Genomic DNA, 27,924 nt, shown 5'->3' on the forward strand with positions numbered 1-27,924 from the left:
TTTACTTCCATGCTCATGATTTCGTGAGTTTTTTTTTATAATACTTTAAAGGTTTTTTTTTTCTTCCATGTTTTAGATTATTTTAAGACGATGACAAATTCACACCCCATTAAAGGAGGGTATGTGGCAGACTTTAATGCGGGGTGTGGATTATCCTAAGGAAGTGCGAATTTATCATCGCCCTTATTTTATTTCAGTGGACTTGATGACTTGATCTAACATGGATTAGAGTAGATTTCCCAATACAAAGGTAGTTGTTTCCTAAATATAATTGTTTTTTGGCAAAACTAGCTTCAGATCTAGGGGGTTAGATTTTGTTGATTAAGTAGTTAGATTAGATTAGGTAACTTAATGAGATCAATATTATCTCCTAAAGTGCTTTATAAAAGGTACTAATTATGGTTAATTGTAATCAAATGAGATTAGGCCATGGTTGGATACCCACAAGATTTAGATTTGGATTTCTCACATTTGCAGTTGAGATTTGGAATTGGATCATATCCACAAGATTTATAGTTTTGGATTTCTCAGCTACAACAGTGAAAATGATAGGCATTACTTTGGATTTCCCATGGGTATCTTTGAACAGACAACTAAAAATTACATATAGGCAAAGGTAGACATTATTGCGTTAGGATTTTTTTGCTACAAGAGAACCAAAACATTGGATTGCAAGAACCGGGGGCCGGAATTAGTATCTTATTCTGATTCCATTCTATTGCAACATTGCAGCGAAAATGACACCCGCTCAACCTACTCCAGCAGGACTCGATAAACTAAGTACTTCAACAGAAATGGATTAAGCTCATTCACCCACTCACAAAAGACTAACTCAATCTCGCTCCTCGTCCTATCTCGAGGCTCATGCCAGGCTTCGTCAAATCCCTAATAAATATGAATATGAGCTAGCTTTATTCACTCATATGAACTCCGGAAGGCTGCTAAAAGCAATTGAGTCTAAGCGCTACCACTCCGTGGGCACTCAATCCAAGAAGGCAGCCTTACCCCCGCGAACAGCTATTCGTTTGATCTCCTCGGCGCTTTGAAAGCTTTTCCACTATGCTGGAGAAGTCGCAACCTCAAGCGGTTAGAGCGAAAATGACACCGAGTGGGAATCAAACGAGGAAAAAAAATGCCAGAATTTGTTTCCTGTCCTGGGAGATGGTATTCTTACTCTACCATGGTTGGAATGAAAATTTTATTTAATTTTTTTGAATTTTTTTTTTTTATTTTGATGTTTTTCTTTCTAGAGGAATTGGAATAGGATTCCGATTCCTAATTCCATAGACGGGCCATCTCAGTATCTTAAGCATCTACAGGCCATTGATTCGATTCGAGATATTCGTTAGGCGTGGGACCAGAACCATGTGGGTCAGCACATTAGGGTCTACAAGATCAACGGTCTAGATTACACATGAATAGACCGTTAAGATTGGTCCCCACGAGGCCACGAGCAAGTTACTGTTATTTAGTTTTTTTACCCCAAGACTGAAGCAGCAGAGGGGTTTGTAAAACCGGAATTGTCGTTAGGGTTCTGCATATCAAATCCAAACGCTCCAGAATTTTATCTTTTGTTCCGTCTGGAGAACTTGCAAAAGTATTTTCAGGTCTGTTTATCACCTTCCCCTTATCTTTGTCTTCTCTGAAATTTCTCATGACCTTTTTTTTTTCAAACAGATACCGCAAATGAGGATTTGTTTCGCATTACTGAACACTGTTTTAAAATGGGCACTGAAATATTTTTATTGTTTTTTTGAATGGTAAAATGGGCACTCAAAGATTCTGCATACCTTGCATTAAATAGATGCATGGACGAAAATTTCGAGTATTTTAACCATTCCTAGCAGTTTTAGTCAATTCAATGTCTTGTTGCGTGTATTAGAAAAGTGATGGTTTCTCAATTTATGATATGGGCTTTGCGTGTGTTAGAAAAGTGATGGTTTCCCAAATTATGATCTGGGCTTAGATTCAATACTTTAGTCCCAATTCTCATTCAAAAAAAAAAAAGAAAGAAAGAAAAGAAAATTGTTCATCCACTGGCTTTTTGACAAGACCATGCTTTTTTCTTCCTAACCAATGACATGGATGTTTCAATTTTCACAATGGGCAAAGGTTATTGGGTAGTTTGGGATTGATTTGTTGTTGTTTTTTTGTTTGTTCTTGAATGGAATCGTGATTGATTTGTTGTGAATCTCCAACATTGGAAAATCCATGTTGGAGTGTCTTGCCACCGTCAGTTTTTAATCTGGAGGCGACAATAACTGAGCTCCGTTTGATCCATTCGCTTGCTAAAATGGTTTCTACCATGATCAAGCACTGCCACACAGAGTTCTTTTTGTAAAACTTCTACGTAGGATAAACTAACCATGTTGGTTTGTGTGCACCCAAGTCGATCTTTTGACTCATCTAGTTCAGGAAACATGGGTCAGTGATGATAAGAAGCACATGCCAATTTTTTTGTATCACATGACCCTAATCTTTGATTAATGTGTGGAATCATCTTTTGAAAAATGGAAAATACCATTCCCTTCAGATGTGGAGGTTTCAATTTTTTTTTTTTTTGAATGGCAAGTTCGACGTTTCATCTATGATTCCCCTTTCCTAGAATCTTCTTATCTCGACTCTCGAGTCATCTGGTTGCTTCGCTCAAGGTCCAACTATCTATGCTCTATCCCTCACTTTTTACATTCACATTCATAATTATCCATACCTTTCAAGCTTCAATCACCTATTCCCGTGGAGTTCGAAACTCCACTTGTGCCAATTGTCAATTCCACCTATTCATGTATTCCTTCATGGTAATACCTCGATTCCAATCCCGTTTATTGATATAATGTTTCTTTGTGTGGCTCCGTGCGTTGTTCTCTTTCAACAGTTGTCCCCTCGTTGTTTTTTCTTTTTGAATGGATGAGTCCCCTCCGGTTCCATTTTTGCATAAATGTGGAGCGGTAGTTCCTCTTTCCTATCCATGCCGTACCCCACCTTTTCCACTTATCATCCCTCTCAATTGGGATCCATATTTTAGTTCTGAATGTGATGCCTCTGGTTTTGGTACTTGCTTTAGGTTAATTGCAATGTCTGCCACTTGGTTGGAATTGTTTGCCAACTTCCCTACAATAGATCCTAAGATATTTCTTTGAGTAGTATGCATTTCTTCTTCTTCCCAAACTTATCATATATTTGATAATTTCATCCCCCCCATGCAGGTAATTAGACTCGATTTGGGAAGTGAAAAAAGGTCAAATATAGCATCTATTTTTTCGTCATTCCAAATATCTTGGAAAAACTTTAATTGCGATGTTGTAAAAATGAGACCTTTGATTCTTAGTCAACTGCAAAGGTCTTGGAAAGATTGACTTTTGACATTTGAAAATATTAGCTTCGTTTCTTAGGGAATCTGGGAATAGTATGGTCCTTGAATTTGAGATGTACACAAGATTCACATAAAGTCACGTCTTGCTATTGATTTCAATGCACTGCTTTTGGTTGCGATCAATTTAAACTTATTTCATTCTAATGGTGAAACAAAAGGAATTTTTCAACCATTGTGTAAGCCCTTATGTTCTATTTTGTTATGTACCATGGTCCATGGTCAAATGACATTTCAATTCCGAAAGCATGATTCTCTAGTATACAAAGGTGCATCATCTTGAAGCAGGCCACTGATCTTCTTGAGCTGTTTGATTTCGCCTTTGAAAGAGAACCTCCGAGCACTTTGGCTTTCGACATATTTGGAATTCAAAATCATATCTAATCATAGTACGGACTGGTGTAAATTTAATTCCTTACACTGCATGATGATAGGCCCCTTTTTATTGTCTAAATGTGTGATCACTTTATTTACAGATCCTGTATCTGAAGGATTCTAATGGATAGTCCCATTGATGGCAACTTATCGTCTGCAAAAGCAGTGCTATTGGGGGCTTTGGCTTCCGGTGTTAATGTGTGTACGATTTTTCACAGTAGTTTTTGTTGATTTTACTCTAGGTTCTACCGTATCTTCTCATTGCTTTGCTTGCTAATGGAAAATTTCTTTTCCATGCAATCTTCTGGTGGTGTAAGGAAGCTGATTTCCTTTCTTTGTTGGATTTCAGGGTCCCACTTGGTCAATGATCAAAATTACATTTTTGACACTTGGTGTTTGTCTTCTTGCTATGCTGCTTCTAGCTTTCTCATCGAGTGACTTCATTATGATAATCCATGTTCTTTTGCTTTTTCTTATAAGCGGAGTTTTGCTTATACTTCTTAATGGGTAATTATTTCTTATCTCCACTCATGATGAATCTCTTTAGATTCCCTAATTTTGTCCTAAATGCAAGAAATTGTTGAAGTTATGGTTCTGTGATCTATATGATGTCATCACCAGCTCCAGCCCGAGGTCAAATCTCGTGGAACTGGTGAAAATTAATTATAGGGATAATTTTGTCATTTTGACCAATCCTTCTTATAAATATAACCTATACCATGTATTTTAATTTGTAGAATGAAAAAAATCTGAGTTTGACTCCATGGTTTCTCTCTTATACTTCTTAACTTTCTTTATGATCTTTCATAAACAAGGGAGTTTTTATATGGTACCAGAGCTTCATCGCAAGAATATCAAGATCCAAGGACCTACATCATGATCAATGTACTTCTCGTCTTCTCCACTTCTCTCATCTTTGTATTGTTTCTTTCTTCATAGTCTCCCCTCTCCTTTCTTTTTATTCTCTATATAAATCAAACCCCATTTTCCCTTTTCTTTCTCCATTCTTATTTGAAGTTTCCTTTTCTTCATATTTTCTCCATAAATATTCGAAATCCTAGATTTTTTTTCTTTTAACCCCAAAAATATTAGAGTTTCTCCTTTTTTGAACGGTGAATGTCTATTAATAAAAGGGAAAAAACCCCATTGACCGAGATGGTCAAGAAAAAGGCCATAAAAATGAGAAATACACCTGGAAATCCCTTTAGAGGGGAGGTTGAACACCTCTAATCCCACTTGTCAACACCCGAACAAGCCAGTTGATTCACCTCAGTATTAGCGTACCCCAGACATGTTGAAAAGACATGGCATGCTCCTCCAATGTATCCAAAACTTCCTCAATTGCATCGACGAATCCCTAAGGGCAATTGGCCTCTTCACTCACCCAACATATCACGTTGAGAGAGCCTCCCTCCACAATGGGTCGCGTATCCAAAAACTACTCAATAGAGTTTCTGCCTCTCTTCTCTCTAATCCCACAAAATTTCTTTTTTGGTTTCTAACTTAAGCATCACTTGAGTGAAGTATTAGTTAGCAACTCACATATTCTTTTAAAATGTTATAGGAAGGCCCAGCCATTTCACTTAGGTTAGCGCATTTTAGCACACTACGTAACTTAAAATTAGGTGTAAGCTAGCCATTTCCCCCTCAAACATCAAAATCCACAAAAATCCTCCCAATCCCCACAATATTTTTTGTCTGGCACCAGGCATCCAGAGAATTGAGCAACTTCAAAGAAGCTTTTTGTGGAATGATAATGAAAATTACAAAAAGTATTATCTAGTTAATTGAGGTGATGTTTGCAAGCCACTAAAAGAGGGAGGCGACCTAGGCATTAGAGGGTTAAAATTGGTGGACAAATCCTTGTTAGGTAAATGGTTGTGGAACTTTGTAGAAGATGAAAAAATGGATCTAGTTTTGGGGCGTGGGATCCCCTTGACGCTTACAAGGACCAAAGGTGATGAGGATCGTAGGTGCGTGGGTCTAATAAGTTGCATATTTTCCTAATAGGACTTTTATTTTATTCATGCGTTATTTAGTTTTAGGGTTTGTATTTTCCAGGTTATTTTCTTTTCAGTTGCCTATATATAGGATGATGTATGGACTTTCAACAGCTTTTGGAATAATATTGTTGAAATTTCTCCCCTCTAATTTTCTCTCCCCTCTTCGTCCTCCTTCCCTTTCTCCCGTCATGTGTCAGCACGCATTTTCCAGTGAATAATACTGATGGCAAAGGTACATGCGATCCAAACTGCTCCTCTTTGGGGCCCTACACTGGATAGCTGCACATTAAAATCTCTGCCATTAGACAATCCTAACTCTTCAATATGTGGAGATTTTTTTTTTGTACCATGCCTTCTTTTTCTGCCATTTGGCCAGTCACAATTTGAAGTGTTAAGATAGCCCATTGGCAAAGAAGAGTTTCATTTTAGTGCGGCATGCTCTATGGGACCAAAACATAGTTGGTTTGGACCATACTTTTCTCTCCATTATTTCATTGGAAAATAGGTTTGACCACCATATAATTTCTCTTTGCCCTTACCCACCACCCACTAAAATGAAAGAATAATGGATGCCGTTTGCGAGATTTCACTGCAGAAAAGTTTCTCCTTCAATGTGCCTTAGAGCTGAAAGATGAAGACTCATATGTTGAACAGGGTTAATCCATGTATCATTGGTCTATCTGAACTTAGCAGCTTAGTAGCTGATTTACTGAACCAGTACTATTGCTTGTTTACATAAGATCCATAAGAAAGAATTGGTTACGGAGAGATAAGATAATTGTGTTTGGGAGAAAAGTACTGCTGGTCTCTTTACTTATTGGTAAACCTTAAAAGGATCATTGTTTGGTGCCAAGTGAAATCAGACGATTATGGATATTTGATTGCTTGTTATGGAGCTCAACATATCATGGTGGATGCATGAATTTTCAGTCGGAGAAGCATGAAAACAAAATTTAGGTCGAAGCAGAAGATAACTGACTGCAATAGAAAAATACTTAGGGCTTTCTTGAAGGTTTTATCCTCCCCGAGGTGTTTCTCTTCTATTTCCTATTTTCTATTTTGTAAACAATATATTGATTTTTGAAATGTGAGCTTTTATAATTGTGGAAATCTCCCAATGTTATAAGATGGTTTGAGGTGGCCCAAGCTGAGAATGAATTTGGAAAGAGCTTGAGTTTGGATCTAGATGTTGATGTGGATTGATCGAAGCTCCTTGCTGATAGATTGGGGTGCAATGCTGTGTGGCTTTCCATTGCCTTTACTTATCATGGGCTTTGTCTTTGTGCTTTCTCGAAAGTGCTTTGGAGAGTGGAGAGGTGGCCAAGAAGTTGGCTTCTTGGAAGAAGAGCTATCTCTTTCTTTGGAGGTAGAATAACACTCATCATGGTTTCACTTGCTCATATGCCGACATACTTTATGTCCTCATTTAAGTTCCATGGTTTTACAATAGATGGGTTTGAGAAGCTTCACTTTGAAAAGAAAAGAATAAAATTAAGTGTATGGTCCTAATTTGGGCTCTCTCCATAACTCCATGTGCTCTGAGCTCTCCCTGATTTGGGATCATTGATAGTTACGGTGGTATGTTGGGGGTGACTGTTTCCGGGGGGAAAGTGCTTAAAGTTAAAGCTCGGGTTTCGTCGGGCATGATTGGGTTTTTGAGCTTAGTATGTAGAGATGCCCGATTGATTTGACTCTTATTGGTGCAAACTTTTCGTGGGAATCCAACCTAAGTAAAATTCGGTTGTACAGATTTCTCTTATGCCCACAATGGATCAATGCTTTTATAGGAGTTTTGCAGATTGGTTTACCTAGATCTATCTCGGATCATTGACCCATACTCCTGGATCTTAGGTTGGGATCTTGGGACCCATCTCCCTTTGGTATTTAACTTGCATGGCTGGAAGTCCCCTCCCTGAAGGAGAAACTAAATTCTTAGTGTGTCGAAACAGAGATGTAAGACTCGACTAACATGAGAATAGGCTTGAAACTGAGATTTTTATAAGCTAACCTTAAATTGTGGGCCAAGGAAGTTTTCAGAGTTGTGGAGTGGAGAAAGCTGGAGAGATCCTTGAGGGTTTTAGTGAAGCTGGCCTTAGCTCGGAAGAAGCGCGTGAAAAATGCCCACTATTGGAGGAATACAGCCAATAAATCATTTTACATGGTCTAGATTGAAATGGTTACACGAAGGGGATAAGTACGCTTCCTACTTCTATAATATTGCCAGTGTGAGAAGATGTACCAACATAATCCACTCGCTTGATGATGTGAGGTTCTTTGAGTAAAATCTGATTTATAAGGAGATTGCCATTTATTTTTATGCTTTTTACTTCTCCAAAAATCATACCCTTCCTGGACCAGAGAATGTTATGTTTGATCAGTTGGATTTGGAGCTCAATGAGGGGCTAGAAAGACCTTCCTCCGAGGAAGTTAGGTTGCCCCTCTCTCTTTGCAAAAAGACAAAGCTCCTAGGCCGGATAGTTTATGTTAATCCTTTTTCCAACTATTCTGGGAGTGAACCAAAGAAGATATCATGAATATGTGTTTTTTTTTTAATAGCAGATATCATGAAAATGTTCCAAGACTTTTATGAAGGCTTAAGCTCGAGCAAAGATATGAGGGCCACTTTTATCTCCTTGAACCTCAAGAAGGATGGCGTGGAAAGCCTCATCGATATTCGGCCGATTAGCTTAACGGAAAGTGTTTATAAGATATTACCTGAAGTGTTGGATGATAGAATCCATGGGGCTCTGGGAGGCATCATTAGTAATCTTAATGCTCTCACAAGTGACAGGCAAATCCTAGAAGGAGCTTTTCTTGCTAACGAATGCATCGGACTTGAAAGAGGGGAATTTTGTGTAAAATTGACATGGAAATAGCATACAAAAATGTTGAGTGGGAGTGTTTGGATTACATCATGAGTAGGATGGGTTTCGGCTTGAGATGGCGGGGTTGGATGGAAAGTGTTTACAAGATATTACCTGAAGTGTTGGATGATAGACTCCATGGGGCTATGGGAGGCATCATTAGTAATCTTATTGCTTTCACAAGTGACAGGCAAAACCTAGAAGGAGCTTTTCTTACTAACAAATGCATTGAACTTGAAAGGGGGGAAATTTTGTGTAAAATTGCTATGGAGATAGCATACGAAAATGTTGTGTGGGAGTGTTTGGATTACCTCATAGCAGTATGGGTTTCGGCTTGAGATGGCAGGGTTAGATATGATCCTATTTATCCTCCGTTTGAGTATTGATCCTTGTAAATGACCCGCTTAAATGTTTTTAAGACTTTTAGGGGCTTACGTTAGGGTGACCCTCCTCATTTCTACTCACGATCATAGTGGTCGCTTTCAGTAGGATGATGTATAAAGCTAGTTCTTGTGGCTTAATTTAAGGCTTCCACATTGGGCATAACTTGGTTTATATTTTTCATCTTCAGTGTGTAGACGATACCTTCCTCCTCATTTACCCTAAGGAATGGAACATTAAATATCTCAAGGCAGCGATTCTTAGGCGTTATGAAGCGATTTTGGGGTGTTCGCAACAAATCTCACATGCATGAAAAAGATAATCACACACACAAAACATATTGGGATCAAATTTCCGTCTTACGAGAAGAGGTTTTATTAATTTTGATAGGTATCGTACACTTGTGGCTTTATTGCCCATTAATTACATTTCTTGAAGAAAGAAAATACATATGATTATCCATCAAGAGGTTCCCTATCTAAATACAACTTTTAATTAAGTATCATTTAGAAAGATCTGATTTTTGTTAACAGATCTTTTCGGGCGGAATTTCTTTGTACTGGGGACTTTCTTCATCTTCCTATATTTTCTTCATCTTCCCTTTGGGGAGCCATCATCTTTATCATCCTTCTCCTGGAGGAGAAAGTTCTTCTCCCTTTAGGGAGTCTTTGGGAAGAGATCCTAAAGGGACCTTTAGAAACTTTATGGGAAGAGATTCTAAATGGACATTTCTTCTTTCCCTCGAAAGAGAAACCGCCGCCGTCTTTATCATCTTTCTCCCGGAAGAGAAAGGTCTTCTCCCTTTAGAGAGTCTCTGAGAAGAGATCCTAAAGGGACCTTTAGGAAGTCTCTGGGAAGAGATTCTAAAGGGATTTTCCTCTTTCTCATGAAGGAGAACCACCGTCTTTATCATCTTTCTCCCGGAAGAGAAAGGTTTTCTCCGTTTAGGAGTCTCTGGGAAGAGATCCTAAAGAGACCTTTAGAAAGTCTATGGAAGAAATTCTAATGGGATTTTCTTCATCCTTCTCATGAAAGAGAAATGTCTTCTTCCCCGAAGAAAATCAGCAAAAGAAAGAAGGGAAAAAAAAGAAACTGTTAGTCCAAATCTTTTCTCACATTTCTCTCTTCTTTTCCTTCTATTTCTCCTTTCACGTAGCTTTTTCTCCCAGAAGATCCGCCGATCCTTTGCTAAAGGATCGTTCCCTCTATTTATAGAATTCTCTTGAGGTGGTTGGCAACTGCCACATCACCCATTTTCTCAAAACTCCACGATCTCCACTTCCCCTTTGTGGGCAGTTACATAACTTCTCTTTTGAAAAGTGGATGACTCACTTTTCCCCTTGAAAGAGTTATTTTTATTTCCTAAAATTTAAGGATTCCTTTTCCCTTAGTCGTGAGCTCTTTTTTTTATTAAAGTACTTTATATTTATCCTTTTTACTTTAGGAGATAGCGTAATTTTTAACTACCCTTTTTTCCTCTCTTCTTATTTTAAGAAGTGATTTTACTATTATGCCCTTTTTGTGAAATTTCGAGGCCAACAAATGCCCTCAAGTCTTGTAAGGGAAAGGGCTCTGAGGCTTGCAAGACTTGATTTTGATATAAGAGTATTTTAGTAATTTTCTATTTTTCTTGACCTGAGGGTATTGTGATATTTTCCCCTGATTTTGTGATATTCTGACCATTTTTCTTGACCGGAGGGTATTGTGGTCTTTTCACCTAATTTGGTAGTATTCTGACCATTTTTCTTGACCTAAGGGCATAGTGGTCTTTTCACCTGATTCGGTGGTATTTTGACCATTTTCCTTAACCCGAGGATATTCTGGTCTTTTTTACCTGCCTTGGTGGTATTTTGACCATTGTTCTTGACTTGAGGGTATGGTGGTCTTTTTACCTGAGTCGGTGGTATTTCGACCACTTTCCTTGACCCGAGGGTATTCTGGTCTTTTTTTCCTGACTTGGTGGTATTTTGACCATTTTCCTTAGCCCGAGGGTATTCTGGTCTTTTTTACCTAACTTGGTGGTATTTGATCATTTCCTTAACTTGAGGGTATGGTAGGGCCTACGCTATTTGGTTGATCTAAACCATTCACTCGTCAAGTTGTGAAATTAATGTAATATTCCAAGAAAATCTCTTCCATAGTATGATCCTAATCGTCCGTTTGTGGAAGTTTAGAATGGAAACATGGTATCGAAACGTCCATGGATTGTGGATGATTAAGATCATAATTTTATAATGCTTATGTATTGGAGGCCTTGATGTAGATAGGGTACGCCCAACTAATCTGCTCCATAGGATGATCCAAACCATCCATTAGATGGGACACAACATCTTCAAACAACTAATGTACAGGCCACACCATCTGTCTCAAATTTTGATTTAGTTGGGCCTACCATTTTTTCCTTTTGTTGAGTTGTATGTCTTGGATCGAACTTGATTTGGGTCTGAAATATTGTGTACAGTCTGGCCGAGTAAGAGTAAATTTGTGCCCTTTTTGACCGGCCCAATAAGAGTAAATTTGGGCCCGTATGGCCCGGCCCGATAAGACTTATTTTTCTTTGGATCGAACCATTTATCCGTGGATCGAACCCGATTTAGGTCCGAAACATTATGTACGGTCCAAATGCAGCCCGTTTTTCCGCTTGGTCCGGCCCGATAAGGGCAAATTTGGGCGTGATAAGAGTGAACTTAGGCCTGTATGGCCCAACCCAACAAGAGTAAATTTGGGCCCGCCAACTCCAAATAAATCGTGTGTAGGGTGGGTCTACCAATTCACACTTCATGCTTTGTTGAAGTAGACCCACTATTTCAACCCATGTTTTGATAGGCGAGGCTTACCATTTTCCAGACCCATGCGTTAGTGGGGTCTATCCTTTTGCACCATCGACCAGACCCATGCGTAAGTGGGGTCTATCCTTTTTCACCATGGATAGCACGGTGAGGCCTACTATTTTAAGATCAGATGAATCCTTAGTTGAGCCATTTTTAAACACCATATGCTTAGATGGTGGGGCCCATTATTTTCCTCATATTTTATTGGGTAGGGTCAGATCATTCTGAACTGCACATCTCAACATGTGGTGTCCGTAATTGTGGAACAACAAAAGTTGACTTTGGTGTTACATGGGCCATTGTTTTCTTTACCTTTCTCTCTCTACACAAAGAGAAAAGAAACCATGAAGACATAAATTTAAGGTCAGAGAAACTATTTTTTATTTTTATTTTTTTAAGGACCCTTTCTGACTTCAAGATGAGAGGAGAAGTGTGTCCCACCAGGCGTGCCAAAAATTTGTTCACAACAAATCTCACATGCATGAAAAAGATAATTACACTCATAAAACATATTGGGATCAAATTTCCCTCTTACGAGAGGAGGTTTTATTAATTTTGGTAGGGATCATACACTTCTAATATTTTTCCAATTGCTTTTATCAGGTCTTTGCAGTAAGATATGGGTTGCAATTGGTGAGAATGCCAGATTAGATCAATATCATATGTTGGTACGCAGAAGCGTCTCATAGACTTCTCCGTGTTTCCCTTGATTAGATGAAGAAATCCTTTATATCGAGCCACAACTTCTTCAAGAAAGAGACCATCACTCATACCGCGTCTCAATACCTTATAACAAAAAAGTGCCCTGCCTTAACTGCGGATACCAGATCATAATAGATATTTTCTCCTGTACAAGAAAGCTTCTCTATACAATTTTCTGATGGTAAACAGCTAGAATCAAGCTCATACGGCTCTTCCGGGTATAATTTTCTCCAAATTTCCATGGTTTTCTCTTTGGAAGTGCCTTGTATAAGAGAGACAACATTCCGCCTGTCTAGAATCTTCCCATAAAACTCCTCATAGTCTGCTTTATATTGTACCAGATTGAGTATATGACAATGCTATATCCATTCACAATTAAGAGGTACAACCAGAGGGCCTTCCACAATTGAAGATTCGGCATGTTTGGTGAGCAATGGAAGCTAAAAAGTTTTTACCTGTGAGTTGCTCTGTGCAATACAGGCCCATTGTAGAGACATCGGTTCCTATGAACCATGGAAAAAAAAATAGCTGTTGTTTGGCTGCGGCCACAAGATCAACGCTTATTACGATCTTCTGTGCTTCACACCACTCCAATTCTTGTGCTTTATCCATTTTTTTCTCAAGAATGATCAGATGTAAAAATTTCTTATCCAAAGTTCAACTACAGAAAATCTCAGCTCCCTTTCCAAAGAATCTAAAATTAGAGAGCAATGCCTCCTCTCGTATCCTCTGGTTCTTTTATAATCAGACTTAGGTTTGTATGAGTTTGAAACGAAAGAAAAACCACCATCATATTTTCTACAAGTTTTTTCCTTTTTTCGTAATAAAAAGACACAAACACCCTTATAGTTTTGTGAGGATGATTGTAGTTTAATCTTAAAACCACCATCATATTTTTTACATGTTTTTTTTTTTTTTTTGTTGTAATAAAAGGACACAAACACCCTTATAGTTTTGTGAGGATGATTATAGTTTAATCTTTTTGGTTAAAATAATGTAGGGATTTTCCAGCGTCCATCGCAAAAGTGACCCTGTCGCGGATTGGCTAAACCCTAGCGCAAAAGTGACCCTCTCTGGCTTCTCTCACATGCAACAGCCAATCCGTGACAGGGTCACTTTTGCTATGGACGCTAGAAAATCCTTACATTATTTTAACCAAAAAGAATAACTATAATCATCCTCACAAAACTATAAGGGTGTTTGTGTCTTTTTATTACAAAAAAAGGAAAAAAACATGTAGAAAATATGATGGGGGTTTTTCTTTCGTTTCAAACTCATACAAACCCAAGTCTGATTATAAAAGAAACACAGCATATGAGAGGAAGCGTTGCTCTCTGATTTCAGATTCTTTGGAAAGGGAGCTGAGATTTTCTGTAGTTGAACTTTGGATAAGAAATTTTTACATCTTATCATTCTTGAGAAAAAAATGGATAAAGCACAAGAATTGGAGTAGTGTGAAGCACAGAAGATCGTAATAAGCGTTGATCTTGTGATCGCAACCAAACAACAACTGTGTTTTCTTGCCATGGTTAATAGGAACCGATGTCTCTATGATGGGCCTATATTGCACGGAGCAATTTACAGGTACCAAACTTTTTGGCTTCCATTGCTCGCCAAAATCTTCAATTGTGGAAGGCTCTCTTGTTGTACCTCTTGATTGTGAATGGATATGGCATTGTCACAGACTCAACCGGTATAATATAAAGCAGACTGTGAGGAGTTTTATGGGAAGATTCTGGACAACCAGAATGTTGTCTCTCTTATACAAGGCACTTCCAAAGAGAAGACCATGGAAATTTGGAGAAAATTATACCCAGAAGAGCCGTATGAGCTTGACTTTAGCTATTTACCGTCAGAAAATTGTTCTGAGAGACTTTCTTGGACAGGAGAAAATATCGAATATGATCTGGTATCCGCAGTTAAAAGGTAAAGCACTTTTTGTTATCAAGTATTGAGACCCAGTATGAGTGATGATCTCTTTCTTGAAGAAGTCGTGGCCCGATATAAAGGATTTCTTCATCTAATCAAGTGGAACATGGAGAAGTCTATGAGACGCTTCTGCGTACCAACATATGATATTGATCTAATCTGGCATTCTCACCAATTGCAAACCATATCTTACTGCAAAGACCTGGTAAAAGCAATTGTGAAAATATTAGAATTTGATTTCTTAGAATACCCTTAATGCCACAGGTTCGGTATCTCCTTTTACTGCATCAGACCGGTGGATCAGAATTTGATTTATCGGCTCATCATAGAGGGTGTCCCCCAATGTTATCAAATGGGTGAGGGATGGTGATTGCTATCCTTGGAGATTCATCTGACACCTTTGAAGAATTTTTTGATGTGATCGTGAGGGTCATAATACAGATGTCTAGCATGTTTGGTGCTCGGCTAACTGTGAGGCGGATCGACTTGCCTATTATGGGATCGATAGATATGAGTACTGTTTTTTATTTCCTCGAGTCATTGTAGTTTTGGTACCTTCGTTTCTTTTCTGTTTATGTTTGTGTATTTTGCTTTTCTTTTTCAGATTCCCTAGGTCTTGTTGTTTCATCTTCTTTTAATAATATTTCATTGTCATTAAAAAAAGCGGATCTCATCTTACTTAACTGCCGAATTTCTTTCATAACAATATTTATGGGGGTAAATGATGTTTCCACACCTTTTGCCAGCATAACCACTCTGTTGCCTACAAAAAATGGCACCTTTTGTTTGCCTGTTCTTGAGAATAAAGTCATTTCAAGGAAAAGGCAAACAAAAGAGAGAGGGAGGGAGGGGGATGCTGGGTAATGGGGGTGGAAGTATCATTTTCCATTTCTGGTGCACAAATCATGAGGTGCACTGGGTTGCTTTTGCATAAAAAACGGTTTGAGCTAGCAGAACTAGTTAGTTTCCTAATATTAGTCAATTGGGCCTAACAGTTAAAGCTTGGAGATGTTTATTATATGAGGTTCCGTTTTATTGCTTCTTTTGCAGTTTCCTTGCACAGACAGGTCTTGTATCCCTTGGACAACAAATGGAGGAGATGGGTATTGTAAGGAAGGATCGGATCGAACCAAGCAAAACGAGTTAGCACCATCACCTTGTCAGCGATCATTTAAGACAGAGGATCGATTTTAATGAAAAATCTCTCAGCTCAATCTATATCACCTGGAGAAAAAATATACAATTGACGCACACTGGCCAAGAAGAAGCTTTAAATGGAAATGGGGCATTATTTCCATTCCATGAGGAGAACAAGGTGAGTGGTTTCATTTTTTCGGCTTTTGCTTTTGGCTTACCCTTTTTGGGCTTCATGAAGCAAAAACAGGAGCAGCATAGGCACTGAAACAAAAACTTCATCGCTCTGTTTTATCTACTCTGAACATTCAAAAGAAAACTCTGCTTGGGTTTCCTTGTGCTTATTTGTTCTTACAACAGAAGTCATCTATTAGATTCCACTCCAAAATCCAAACACTAACTAAAAACAGATGCCTGTCCAGCCCTTTTGGTCGGGGTTGGGTTGAATCTTAATTCAAGCAAGACAGCCATTCAATGAAACCCATTCCTTTCATCAATTAAGAAACCCATTCCAACAATTTTCAGCCTAAACATAGCTAGGCCTTTTAAAATACAAAACTTAAGCACCATTCAAAACAAAAAAAATAAAAATACAAAACTTAAGTGTTGCCTAATTTTTACCCTTAGTCATAACCAAAAGTGACTCCCTAGAAACCCACTTTAGCTGCCTTTTCGAATTCTTGACAAATAGCTACAATTTCATTTACCTTTTTTTTTTTTTTTTTTTTGATGACGTAGGATGTCCCCACCCCCTTCGAGAGTAGGACTAGTCCCTACGGATACACGCAACTAGGGCTGCAACAGGGTCGGGTTTTTCAAAACCCTAGCCCAACCCTGGATCCCATTATCTCGGCCCTGACCCGCCCTGACCCTGAGTCAGGGCTGAAAAACCTCAACCCATTGCCCGCCCTACAGTGCTGGCCCTGGCCCGGCCCTAATTGACCCTAGTGCAAATACCTGTTAAGAGTGCCAAAAATAAAGCAATCACTTATCATATAGAACAAAATGATCAATAAACAGAGAAAGGGAACAAAATAAGACAATATGAATTCAACAACATGACGGGCAACCGAGACAATTAATAATAATAATCTAAAGAAACATCAATCCAAGATAATAGAAAACATTAGCAAAAGAAACATGCACGGATGGTTCAATTCTATAATAGAAAACTTAGGGTTGGGCCGGGTCAGGGTACCCGAGGCATTAACCCAGAACCCGACCCGACCTGAGTCGGGGTCTAAAAAAATGAACCCTGATCCGCCCTCAGGGTTGGAAAATCCAGCCATGACCCTGTTCGGGCTCAGGGCGGGTCAGGGCTGACAGGGCCAAACTTGCACCCCTACACACAACACTACCCACTCACCGCGTGTATCAGGTAAGTCGGGGGTGGGATTCGAACACTCGTCAACAGGGAGCAAACCTGTGACTTTATGCTGAAGAGCCAATGCCATATACCTGTTTTCTCAGAACAATCTCAACATCAGTAGAAGCAATATACCAAGTTTAGTGCAAAAATGTGCTTTTATAAAATTTTCTTTCTTTTTTGAATGGTACTCATGAGTCATGACTAAGCTTTGAGGTAAAAATAGAGATAGTAAGAATCACAGTTTAAGTGCCTCTGTGTATGCCCACTATTATCGGTTAACATTTGCAAATAAATTTATTTTTAGTTTATGTTATTTACAAACAGGCATTAATGCCTCTTTTGGAGGCCATTAACTTGGAAGCTAGCATAACCAGGCTACTGATATTGCCACTGCCATGTTTTGATAATGTGTTGAATTCATTGTTTCCTTTTTAATTGGCTTCTGAGGGGTTTCTTTTTGGGAGTATAATAGCTTTTAACAGCTGGTTAAATAATAAAAGAAGATGAATTCGGCCTATTATCAAAACATGGTTGTGCAATATCAGTAGGCCTTATAACCATTATTTGCTCCAGTTTCATATTTAACTTCAAAACTATTTTCATATAAGATGGTATGTAAACAATTTTTAAAGGGGATTTGCTAGGCTATTTGGCTTAAAGTTATTTGGCCTTTCCTAATCCTAAGCCATTATAAATAGGATTTAGGACACTCGGAAAAGGATACGACCGATAAAGGTTCATCCCTTGACACCGCCATGGCACTGAAAATAGTATTCATGGAATGGAGATTTTCTATGGTGGCCGACCTTTACATATAAAGGTCGGAGAGAGAAAACCTCTCCTCCCTTGATTTTTGATCCAAAAGAAGCCTCTTTTTTTGACTTTTTGTTGGATCCCAAATCAAGGGTGGCATGTTTTCTCTCTCCGCCCTTGTTTCTACACGGTCGGCCACCATATAACTTCTCCATAGAATGATCATAATCTTAGGATACGAAGAGAGAGGACACATTATACGCACCTTTATAGACTAGAGACTTAGGATCATCCTAACTGAATAAGACAATCTGCTGAAACTGAGCTTGTGTGGCTGCTCTCACATGCAACAGCCAGCTGCAGAAATGCCTTTCTGGAATGGTCCCTAGCAGATCCCGATTGAATATTAGCACTGTCATGTTTTGATAATTGCACTAAATCACCCTGTTTTTTCTTTGTTAATTGGCTTTTGAGATATTTTTGGGATGAGTACTGCTAGACGAGAGTAAGACTGAGAAGGGATCGAACAAATGGGTTCTCTCCAACACATCACGAGGTGACCCTTGGTTTAGGAAAAAGTAGAATTTTTTTGCATGCACGACACATTCTCGTTGATGAGCCTTCCCATCAATCTTACTCGGTCACTGTGTCATTTCCAGGCTCTGTTTTTTATGCCACATGCAAGGCATCTTCAAGCAATCCCTAAGCAAAACAATGCACGTTTTTTTCAACTATACGGTGCTTGGTTGCCAACACAACATCAAAATCCTGAAGATTACCAAACAAGAAACATGTGTAAGAATTGCATATCAGGTATCCTCGGATCGCTTGGATTTTCATTAGAAATAACCCAAAAAAGAAGAAACTTCTAAGTGATCCTCTCTCTCTCTCTCTCTCTCTCTCACTCTCTCTCTCAACTTGCATCCAAACAGAATAAAGCATGTTGCTTTACCTGAGTTTTGATTGCCTCCAAAATCCAGCCCCCCCTCCGTGTACTTTGCTTGCCCAAAGAATGGTTATTTATCCAAAACAGAGCCCGGAATTGGAATAACCTTTGATATCTTGCTAAATAATAAAAGACAAGGTAATTGTAATAACCTTTGACACCTGGTTAAATAATAAAAGACAATATAAGTTAGTGCAATTATTAAAAATGATGGTGCCAATATCAGTACCTTTGGGAATTGTAATCACTTTTCACAGCTGGTTAAATAATGGAGGATAAGGTGAGATTGAGATTCGGCAGTGCCAACATGCACGCACGTGTGCACTCCCCTGGGCCCATTATCCTACAGGGGGTGAAAAAATCATGGCCCGTTTTGTATTAACCCATAATTATTATTCGGGAGATGATTTTTTTTACCCATATGGGCCCCCCCTTTTTAACATGAATGTGGGCAGACTTTAACGTTTTTTTCAAGTCAAATCACTTTAAAGGGCGCATAATCCTTCAGGGTGAAAAAATCATCTCCCTTACTATTTTGGTGTGGTTTTTGTTTTGAGGGATGATTTTTTCGTCCCCCTGTAAATAATGTGTCGCCCCTTGTTAACGTGAATTGTGGGCAGACTTTAACGCTTTGTTTGGTTGCACTCTGTTAGAATTTGGTTTGGATTTGGCATGCTATTCCATGTTTGGTTGCCAAAGTAGCATTTGACTCCGTTGGATGTCTCCCATGTACTTGTCTGATGCCGTTGATTCTTTATCCTCTCTTAAAGACAATCATTTCAAAAGTAAAGAATTTTGGTTGAATTTTCTAGGGAAGGATGCTCTCTCTCTCACTCTCTTTCCTCTATTGACACCCCTACTTATTATCCCACTCGATGAGGATATGCCGTGCAACCAAACACTGCTTCACAATTCTCTAATGCTCTGTTTGGTTGTTGGGTTTTTTTTGTTCCCAGGATTTATGTGGGTAAAGGTTTAGTGGTCACATCAGCTTTTTCTTGCTGACATCAGCAAAATCTTGTCTTGAAAAGGGTGTTCTCTCTTTCTCTCTCTACCCTCTCTCTCCACTCATCATAATATCTTTCTCTAATTAATGCTTGTCCCCTCTTTTGTCTCCTACCTTTACCCACATAAATCCCAGGAAAAAAAAAACCCGGCATCCAAACAGAGCATAAGGTAATTCTAGACGAATCAAAATGCTTGTCTCCTCTCTTTTGACTTCATATTCCACTATTCTCCGAGCCACCCTCAGTGCTTTTTGATAGTCAAATTACGTAAAAAGGGGTGCATTATCCTCCAAGGGGGGTGGGAAAAAATCACCCCCTTTTGTTTTTGTTCTTTTCTCTTACAGATGCTATATGTTAGGTAGCACAAGAAAAAAGCTGGCGAAGGAGGGCTAGGGCTTGAAGAAGAAGAAGAAGAGTAGATGGGGAGGGTTTTTCTGGTAGAATTGGATGGCAGGATTTACAGTTGCCAGTTTTGTCGTAGCCACTTAGCCCTTGCCGACGACCTCGTTTCCAGGGTATGTATGTCTCCATAATATCTGTACGCTTTTTTGTTTTCTTCTCATTTTCCCTCCACTTTCATCCCGTACAAATCATGTGTCTCTTCTTCTTTTGATTCTGTAACATGAATAAAAAAAATTTAATGGGGGTTTCCGAAAGCAGATTTTGTGTACTAAAAGACACACAGATTTTCCATTACGCTCACTCTTCCATGTCGATTACCCTGGAAAACATTGCAATTTGAAGGAAAATGATAAATGCACCCCTGGTCATTACTAGGGACACCCAGCTGCAGTTAACGATTGCAATCAGGTCCCTTAAATCCATTGCATGTGATGTACACCAGCCTTTTGCAGTCATAGATATAGTGCAGCTGGGTGTCCCAAGTAATGAAAAGGGGCTCATTTATCATTTCCCTTTTTCAAGGGTATCTCCCTTTGGGGTTATGGTACACATTATAAAACAAATTCATTAGGTTTTATGCATGCTCCATTTTGTTCATAGATCCATTTAACTTGACATATGGTCCATATTTTCAAAGACAACAATGTAATTGTTGGGCAAGTTGCCTTGTTTCCCAGGTTTTCCTCTTTTGTGCGGGAATCAAAAGTGGGATGTCTCTGTTTTTTTAGGTTTTTGGAAAACCTAAGTATATAATTCTTCCTCTCGAATGACAAAATGGGTGGAGGCAAGACTCAAGAGTGTGGCTACAAAGGGAAAGCTTGGGTTTGTCTTGGAGGTGAGAGAAAGAAAAAAAAGGAGAGAGAAAGAGGGGAGAGAGTTTCTCTCAGGATTTTACTTTTCTCTTGGGTTTCTTCTCGGGTTTCCCTTGTTTACGGTCTTGATTGAGAGAGCAAGGAAAAGAGTTGCAGTTTTGGTTTTGCGGGTTTCCAGGTTGGTCCTGTTGTACTTCTTGAGTCCTTATAATATTATTTCGCATAGTGGAAGATTTTGTTCTCTCCTGTAGCTGTAGCATCTTGGTCGAACCACGTAAAATCTTGGTGTTCATCTTGTGGCTTGTGTTTGATCGTTGAGGCCGAATGGAGGGATTGTGGGTGCTGAGATTGGATCGCAATTACAGTGAGTGATCGTCGGGGGTAGAAAGATTGTCCAGAAACTCTCATTCGAGGTGGAGCTTCGCATGAGGGTGATATCAGGGGCGATGCCAGAAATTTTGCACAAGGGGGGCAAAAATTATAGTAATTTTTTTGGTCGAGGGTACCGGAAGGGAATCCATGGGACCACACACAAAATTAAGCCTCTGCAATCATCTACAATAAAGACCGACTCCCTTTCATTTCAATTACTTCCATGGTGTCGTTCCCTTAAACTTTCTTAGGTGTCTTGGTCCTATGTGAAAAGGATATCTCATCCGTAAGACACGGCTTACAAAAATTCAGTGGTTTAACTTTTCTTGGATTAAAGATAATTGACGATTAATGGATCTAGGGGCCAGGATCATCCAATCAATGTGGGTGCAACTGGAATGGGCCATACTCGTGAGCCGATCAGATCAATGGATCCAATCCCATACTACACATGGTGAGGGGCCAGAAGCTATATGTTAGTTTGGATGTTGGTGGGTCCCGTAAAGATAATCCCAATCTTCTCTCTCAGTCGAAGATGTAGTTAAAGCTTATCCCAATCAATCTCTCATTGCATTGCAACTAAAAAATTGCCTTAACAGGGTTAAAGCTAACTTATTAAAGAGGAAAACCATCTAATTATGGATTCTTTATTAGAACGAAAAAATAGCATATAGATAACTGATAAAAGTGGGAAAGCGACAAATTAGGGATTTTTCTTTAACTCTAGTTAAAGAGACGGATTTTATTGCAAGAAAAATGATAGCTTGGCGAATTTGTAACCAATCATATCCAGAGTACATTCAAGCGGCTAATAAGCCACTTGATGTTAGCATTCCTCTAAAAAATAAAGGTTATTTTTTTCCCCCAAAAATTAAGGGGGGCAATTGCCCCCCTTCCCTTTCATGTGCCATCGCCCCTGGGTGATATGAAGCTTCGCATCGAGGGTGATATGAGATGGCGGTAAAATCGACATATTTGACGGAAAGGGCAGTTTCATCCAATGACTGATGAGGGTGAAGGACATCCTTATTTAACATGGCCTGGCTAAGGTGTTGAAGGGAAAGGATAGGAAGCCGGAGAAGGCGACGAATGCTGTGTGAAGACATTGAGTCGAAGGCGATCAGCATGATTCAGCTATGTTTGGCAGATAATGTTTAACATTATGGAAGAAGAATCAGCGCGTAAGTTATGGGAGAAGTTGGAAAAGCTTTACATGTCAAAAGCTTGATCTATTGGAATTGCCCTACTTTTCTTTTATTGCACCTATTGCTCCCTTGTTTTTGTTTGATGGAACTATTAACCCCCCCACCCCCCGTCCTTTTTTTTTTCTTTATCAAATGTGTTAGTTATCTTTAATGAAAGAATTCAATGTGATGAAGGGGACTTGCTACTATTTCAGTCTCACATGCTTTTATCAATGTATGCTGAACTGTAATATGATAATCTTGTTTGATTTTTACTGCTAATTTGTTGCTTTTCCTTTTGTACCAGTCTTTCTCTTGCCGTCGAGGGAAGGCATACCTTTTCAACAACGTGTGAGTTCTTTACGATTGTGTTGTATGCATGGTCTTTTCAATTACAAATTTTTTGTCTGTTGGGTATATGATGGGCTTTGTATCTTCATGCATACCTCTTTTGATCGGTGATTTCGTTGTTGGGCAATTATTTGGGTATACAACCATGTGACTTTTGTGCAATTTAAGCCATGCGGAGAAAATGCACCTAATTTGAAGTTATTATGCTAATGTGCTCCTAAGTTAAGCGTAAGAGAGGTGGGCCCTTATGTTAGCAAGAGAAAAATAAAGAAGTTAAATGGGGGATAAAAATGAGTTTGAATGAAAAACCCTAAATGTGTTTCAATGAAAAAACCATATTTTTCTCAGGGAGACAAAAATATGGGAGAGGTGGAGAAAAAATGAGATTGAAAAAGGGTAGATTTAGGGTTTTTTGAAAGATGTGAATAAGATGAAAGAGGATATACAAGTGATCTAGGGTTTTGGGTAGAAGAAAAACAAAGAGGAAAGGTGAGAGAGGAGGAATGAGAACAAAATACCTCTATCAAGAAGATCAGATCCTTGCCCTTGTTTCTTGACCAAATGGCTCTTATACCATGTTAAAAGGCTCTTTAATTTAACAATGAGGTTGTGAAAGAAAAGCCAAAGGTGAAGAATTTTGAATGGGAGGAGATGGAAACTGATTTCATTAATCAATATATAACAGAAAATATCTTATATACAAAACTGGCAAGGCCAAAATACCGTTAATGAGGGTTGGTCAATCGAGTGACTAAAACACTTTTTATCTCTAGCAGATAATTATATTCTTAGTAGCAGGGTTTTTACCACGGTTGCCATCGTTGCTCTGGTCGCTCTCATTTTTCATCACTCATCCTGCTTTGTGATTATGCTACAAATGGGCTGGGCCGGGGGGCTAGGTTTGGGTTTGGCCTGCAAGAGGCTCGATTAATGAGATGGCCAAAGAGGTGAGTGACTACTTGTCGGTATCATCGGTGAAGCACACATCTCATTATTATCATTGTGCAGGAATTGGGAATATTGAACTTCCTGCGAAGGGCGCTATAATGGAATTGACTTCAAGTGAACATTTTTATGCATTAGTCCGTATCACAGTGATGCCATTGCAAATTGATTGTTGAAGACACCTGGTCCCTGTTTGTTTTAGATTATGACAACCGATTGTGGAGTCCCCAACCGATTATTGGACTGAAAATTGCACTAAATTTGAGTCCAATAATCGGCTGAGGACTCCACAATTGGTTTATCATAATCTAAAACAAACAGGCCCTTGGTTTTTTCACTTTTGCTGCTTGACATCCTCCATTTTCTGTACCTGCTGCTACTAGAGCACCACGTATTAATCCTCAAAGTAACAAAGAAATCTGGGACAGAACATGTCAAAGTGCAGTATCATTACCGCAAGAAATACAACCATATGAATTCCATATGGAAGAAATGTCACTACAGTACTTTGTAAAACATTCTTGCTTTCGTGATATTTGGAATTCCTTTATGCAAGCTCCAGACATTATGGGATGACAAGAGAAACTTTAATCGCTTCTTCATCCTGTGTAGCCTTATGGGTTCCTACTTCCTACTCCATTGCAATGCCTAAACAGAGGCGCTTGTGTGTTTTTTTTTAATAACTCAGGCACTTGTTGCTATACAATTTTTTTTGTAAATTAGTACATACTCTCCTTGAGTCCTTGTATCGTCGGTTTAGGTGCACCATAGCCATGGACCCTTTCATCTCAAATTATCTTTAGCCAATATTGCCCCTAGATGGTCTCCCCATGATCTGGGTTGGTTGAAGCTGAATTTTGACGGCTCAAATTTTGGTAACCCCGGCATAGCTGGCATAGGAGGGCTCTTGAGAGAGATGATACTAGCATGACTAGATGGATATTTTTGGTCCTATTGGTATTAAGGACTAACGAAGCTGAAGTCGGTGATTCTGCAGGGCATGAGGATTATGGATAGCACAGCCTTGGATAACCTCATTTTGGAGGGAGATTCCTTTAATGTGATTCAATGGTTGTATGGGACCTGCCCACACCTTGGGGATTTGACGACATGATTGATTAGATTTTGTATCTAGTGAAGGGCTGCCCAGTTCGTTTTCAGTGTGTTCGCCGGTCGGCAAATGGAGAGGCAGATTGTCTCGCTCGTGGAGGAGTCCACATGCCATCATTGGAGATTTTCGATTACCTCCCTCCGATTATTGCTGCTTTCTTATTTTCCTTTACTTTGTATCTTGCTTGCCCGACCACTCGGTCGCCGGCCTTAGCTTTCCTCTGGTTGATAAAATTTAACCATTATCATATGTATATGAAATTTAGAACTCCAAATAAGTCTATTGGGATTTAATTCTATTTAGCCCGACCACCTATTTCAGGTCACCCAATTTATATTTAGCACAAAGTAGTTCATATTTTTCTGCCTTCTTTTTGCAATATGTTACTGCTAACCTCCATAAGTATATGAAATTTAGAGCTCCAAATAAGTCTATTGGGATAATTATTCCAAATTTCCATTTGTTTCAGGGTGAATATCAGTGTTGGGGTTCTTGAAGAGAGGATGATGCTCTCTGGAATGCATACTGTAGCGGACATATTCTGCTGCTGCTGTGGACAAATCGTCGGATGGAAATATGTAAGATCCCATTCACCTCACCAGCTAGGTTTTAAGTAGCTGGATTGTGTATGACGTGTGGGTTAGACAGGCTTGCCATATGGCCTCCCTCCCTCAGAGTAAAACTGCTGCGCGAATAATTAAATCATTTGCCACATGTCACACCTTGATTGGGAGTCACTTGGTCTTCTCTGACCACCTAACCTCTAGCATTGTGATTGTTCTCACTTCTTACTAAAATGTCATTCAGGAGGCAGCCCATGAAAAGAGCCAGAAGTATAAAGAAGGGAAATTTGTTTTAGAAAGGTAAACTAATGTTGCTTGAATTGGCTTGACATGTCTCCATATCTTTTCTGATGTTAAGTGGACCGTGCTCTTTATCGAACTGATGACCGACCTACTGACTGGTCTGGTTTGTTGAGTAGGGGGAGGATAGTCGATGGAATCGACTCAGAATTCTACCTCGGGACCCGCCCAAGTGGGAGTGATGCTGAAGATGCCTAGCAGCAAAACTCCACTTTGTTGTATAGAAGGTACTGTGTACTTGAAACTGTAAGTTTAATAAGGGAAACAAACAAGTTCCATGCTGACTTTGGTTTGCTGGACAATTGCTATTTACATTTGACTCCTAAATGAATTGAAAATGATAAGAGACACCGCTGCTGGTTTGCTTGCAGCCCATGGACTTGAATTCTTTTGGTGAAAAATCCAAGGAAAACAGGGCCCTTTGCAGCCCATTTTTTTCATATGGTGAAAAAAATTAGTGAAATTACAAGGAGTGGCCCTATTTTGGGGTTCTTATATGATGGATGGGCATATTTTTCATCAGGCAAGAGTACAGGTAGGGCCCACTTGCAGAATGATCGCAACCACTTATTTTCTAGGCCTTGCTATAGATAGGCCATGGAGAAAATTCCACCCCTATCGGACGATTAACCCCTCTAATTTGCAGCCACTAAGGCCCTGATTAGATTCCAAGAAAAATATTTCTGATGGAAAAAAATTTCTTGGGAAGTTTTTCCATGACTTAGACTGAAATGATATGATTATGGTTAATTTAGAAGGCTTAACCATAATCATATCATGACTAAGTCGATTCAGCATCACTAACTTGATTTTCCAAATTGAAATGGGTTGAATAGGGTTGGGTTCAGGCTGGCCCGGAGAATTCACACTACAGTTATCCTGTTCATATTTTCACCTGTTAATGCCAAAGACCCGTGTTTTAGTCCTTCATTCTATAGCTAGGGGGTAGTCTTCGGTCAAGTTGGTCCTATGCACTGTCCTTGTATACTTTGATAAAACAACCAATTTCATATTTTCATCTGGCTATTTCAAAACAGTACAAAACAACGATTTTCTAGTCCTTCACTGCACAAAGTCTTCGGTCAAGTTGCTCTTCCTTTCTACTATCCTTACGTATTAACAAGACCATGGTTTCAAAACTCTCTCATGTCATCGTTGAGTCTCCCTTTTACCTCGGCCCCGTTCCCGTCTGAGTCTGCCCTACAAAGTTGAATCAATATTCCTCTTGATTCTAACGAGTTATGATCGTGTCAACAGAGTACTCAGCTGTATCAACTAACTAACTCGGCCGTGCGGCAGCAATAGACTAGGGATTTACTTTGGCTGAATTTTGGTCCACATCTGCATTTTAAAACATTGAAGAAGATAATCATGGATTGTCCCAGGTTCAATAACAAATTAAAATCACTTTCACTCATTTCATTCATGATTTGCCCCATTGCTTGTCAATGTCGAATGGTGATTCGTCCACATATTACCAGAACAAGATTTTAAAATGACAAATATGATCAAATATGATTGTACAAACAGAAGGCAGAAGCTTCCTTTGAATTGATGTACACAGATCCTACTGTGTAGAGGAGTTACCTAATTGAATCAGCACATGAACTTCATATGCTACGACAAAAAAGGTTGAGAGGGGTCGCTCTATGCCTCAAGCCTAACTCAACCTGACAAAAAAATTGGGTTCCTTACTCATCACACACACACACACACACACACACACACACACACACACACATATATATATATATATATATATATATATATATAAGATTGTGTAGTCGACCGCACCTAAGCTTAGGTGCGGTCGAGGGCCCAAACACATAGGTCCCACATTTTTTGTGCTGATCAAAACCATTCATTTGCAAGGCCCCATCATAGATAGGGTGTGTACAAAAAATCAGGTCCATTGGATCATCCTAACCCCTCCAAAAATGGAGGGCAAAAATAGGCAGATTTGTGGCAAACAGTGTCTGTCCATTTTGACCTCCACAAATGGATAGGTTAGGATGATCCTAAGGAGCTGATTTTTTTTACATACCCCATTTATGTAAGGGCCTTTCAAATGAATGCTTTGGGTCATCCTAACAAAGTGGGCCCGCATGAGTTTGGGGCCCTCGACCGCACAATCATCTCTCTCTCTCTCTCTCTCTCTATATATATATATATAGAGAGAGAGAGAGAGAGAGAGAGAAAAAGGAATTTCTTTTCTTTTTA

The 27,924-nt window shown here is 39.2% G+C and overlaps 2 protein-coding genes and 1 pseudogene across 2 annotated transcripts; all 3 read left to right on the plus strand.

Annotated features, from left to right (window-relative positions):
- The first annotated feature begins 1,475 nt into the window (after positions 1-1,475).
- LOC143892623 (uncharacterized) lies at positions 1,476-15,931 on the plus strand. Its single transcript, XM_077397359.1, has 4 exons — positions 1,476-1,607; positions 3,847-3,943; positions 4,095-4,252; positions 15,506-15,931. Exons 2-4 carry the CDS (start codon positions 3,869-3,871, stop codon positions 15,600-15,602), a joined length of 330 nt encoding a protein of 109 aa, XP_077253474.1. The 5' UTR covers positions 1,476-1,607; positions 3,847-3,868; the 3' UTR covers positions 15,603-15,931.
- Positions 13,953-14,711, plus strand: LOC143845906 (glycine-rich domain-containing protein 1-like; annotated as a pseudogene).
- Positions 15,932-20,022: 4,091 nt separating the features above from the next.
- LOC143892622 (Yippee family putative zinc-binding protein) lies at positions 20,023-26,074 on the plus strand. Its single transcript, XM_077397358.1, has 5 exons — positions 20,023-20,179; positions 22,742-22,785; positions 25,311-25,419; positions 25,649-25,704; positions 25,824-26,074. The coding sequence occupies exons 1-5, from the start codon at positions 20,084-20,086 to the stop codon at positions 25,900-25,902; spliced, it is 384 nt and encodes a 127-aa protein (XP_077253473.1). The 5' UTR covers positions 20,023-20,083; the 3' UTR covers positions 25,903-26,074.
- The last annotated feature ends 1,850 nt before the right edge of the window (positions 26,075-27,924 follow it).

Source organism: Tasmannia lanceolata, unplaced genomic scaffold (assembly GCF_043159265.1).
Source record: "Tasmannia lanceolata isolate RefF3 unplaced genomic scaffold, GAP_Taslan_0.1 ptg000015l, whole genome shotgun sequence".
Lineage (NCBI taxonomy): Eukaryota > Viridiplantae > Streptophyta > Magnoliopsida > Canellales > Winteraceae > Tasmannia > Tasmannia lanceolata.

Bases quoted from the DNA above. Each gene is read 5' to 3' on its own strand.
- LOC143892623 (XM_077397359.1), top strand. From the start codon at position 3,869: ATGGATAGTCCCATTGATGGCAACTTATCGTCTGCAAAAGCAGTGCTA. The intron at 3,944-4,094 runs GTGTGTACGATT...GTTGGATTTCAG, and splicing joins CTTTGGCTTCCGGTGTTAAT to GGTCCCACTTGGTCAATGAT. The intron at 4,253-15,505 runs GTAATTATTTCT...CTTCTTTTGCAG, and splicing joins TTGCTTATACTTCTTAATGG to TTTCCTTGCACAGACAGGTC.
- LOC143892622 (XM_077397358.1), top strand. From the start codon at position 20,084: ATGGGGAGGGTTTTTCTGGTAGAATTGGATGGCAGGATTTACAGTTGC. The intron at 20,180-22,741 runs GTATGTATGTCT...CTTTTGTACCAG, and splicing joins CCGACGACCTCGTTTCCAGG to TCTTTCTCTTGCCGTCGAGG. The intron at 22,786-25,310 runs GTGAGTTCTTTA...CATTTGTTTCAG, and splicing joins GCATACCTTTTCAACAACGT to GGTGAATATCAGTGTTGGGG.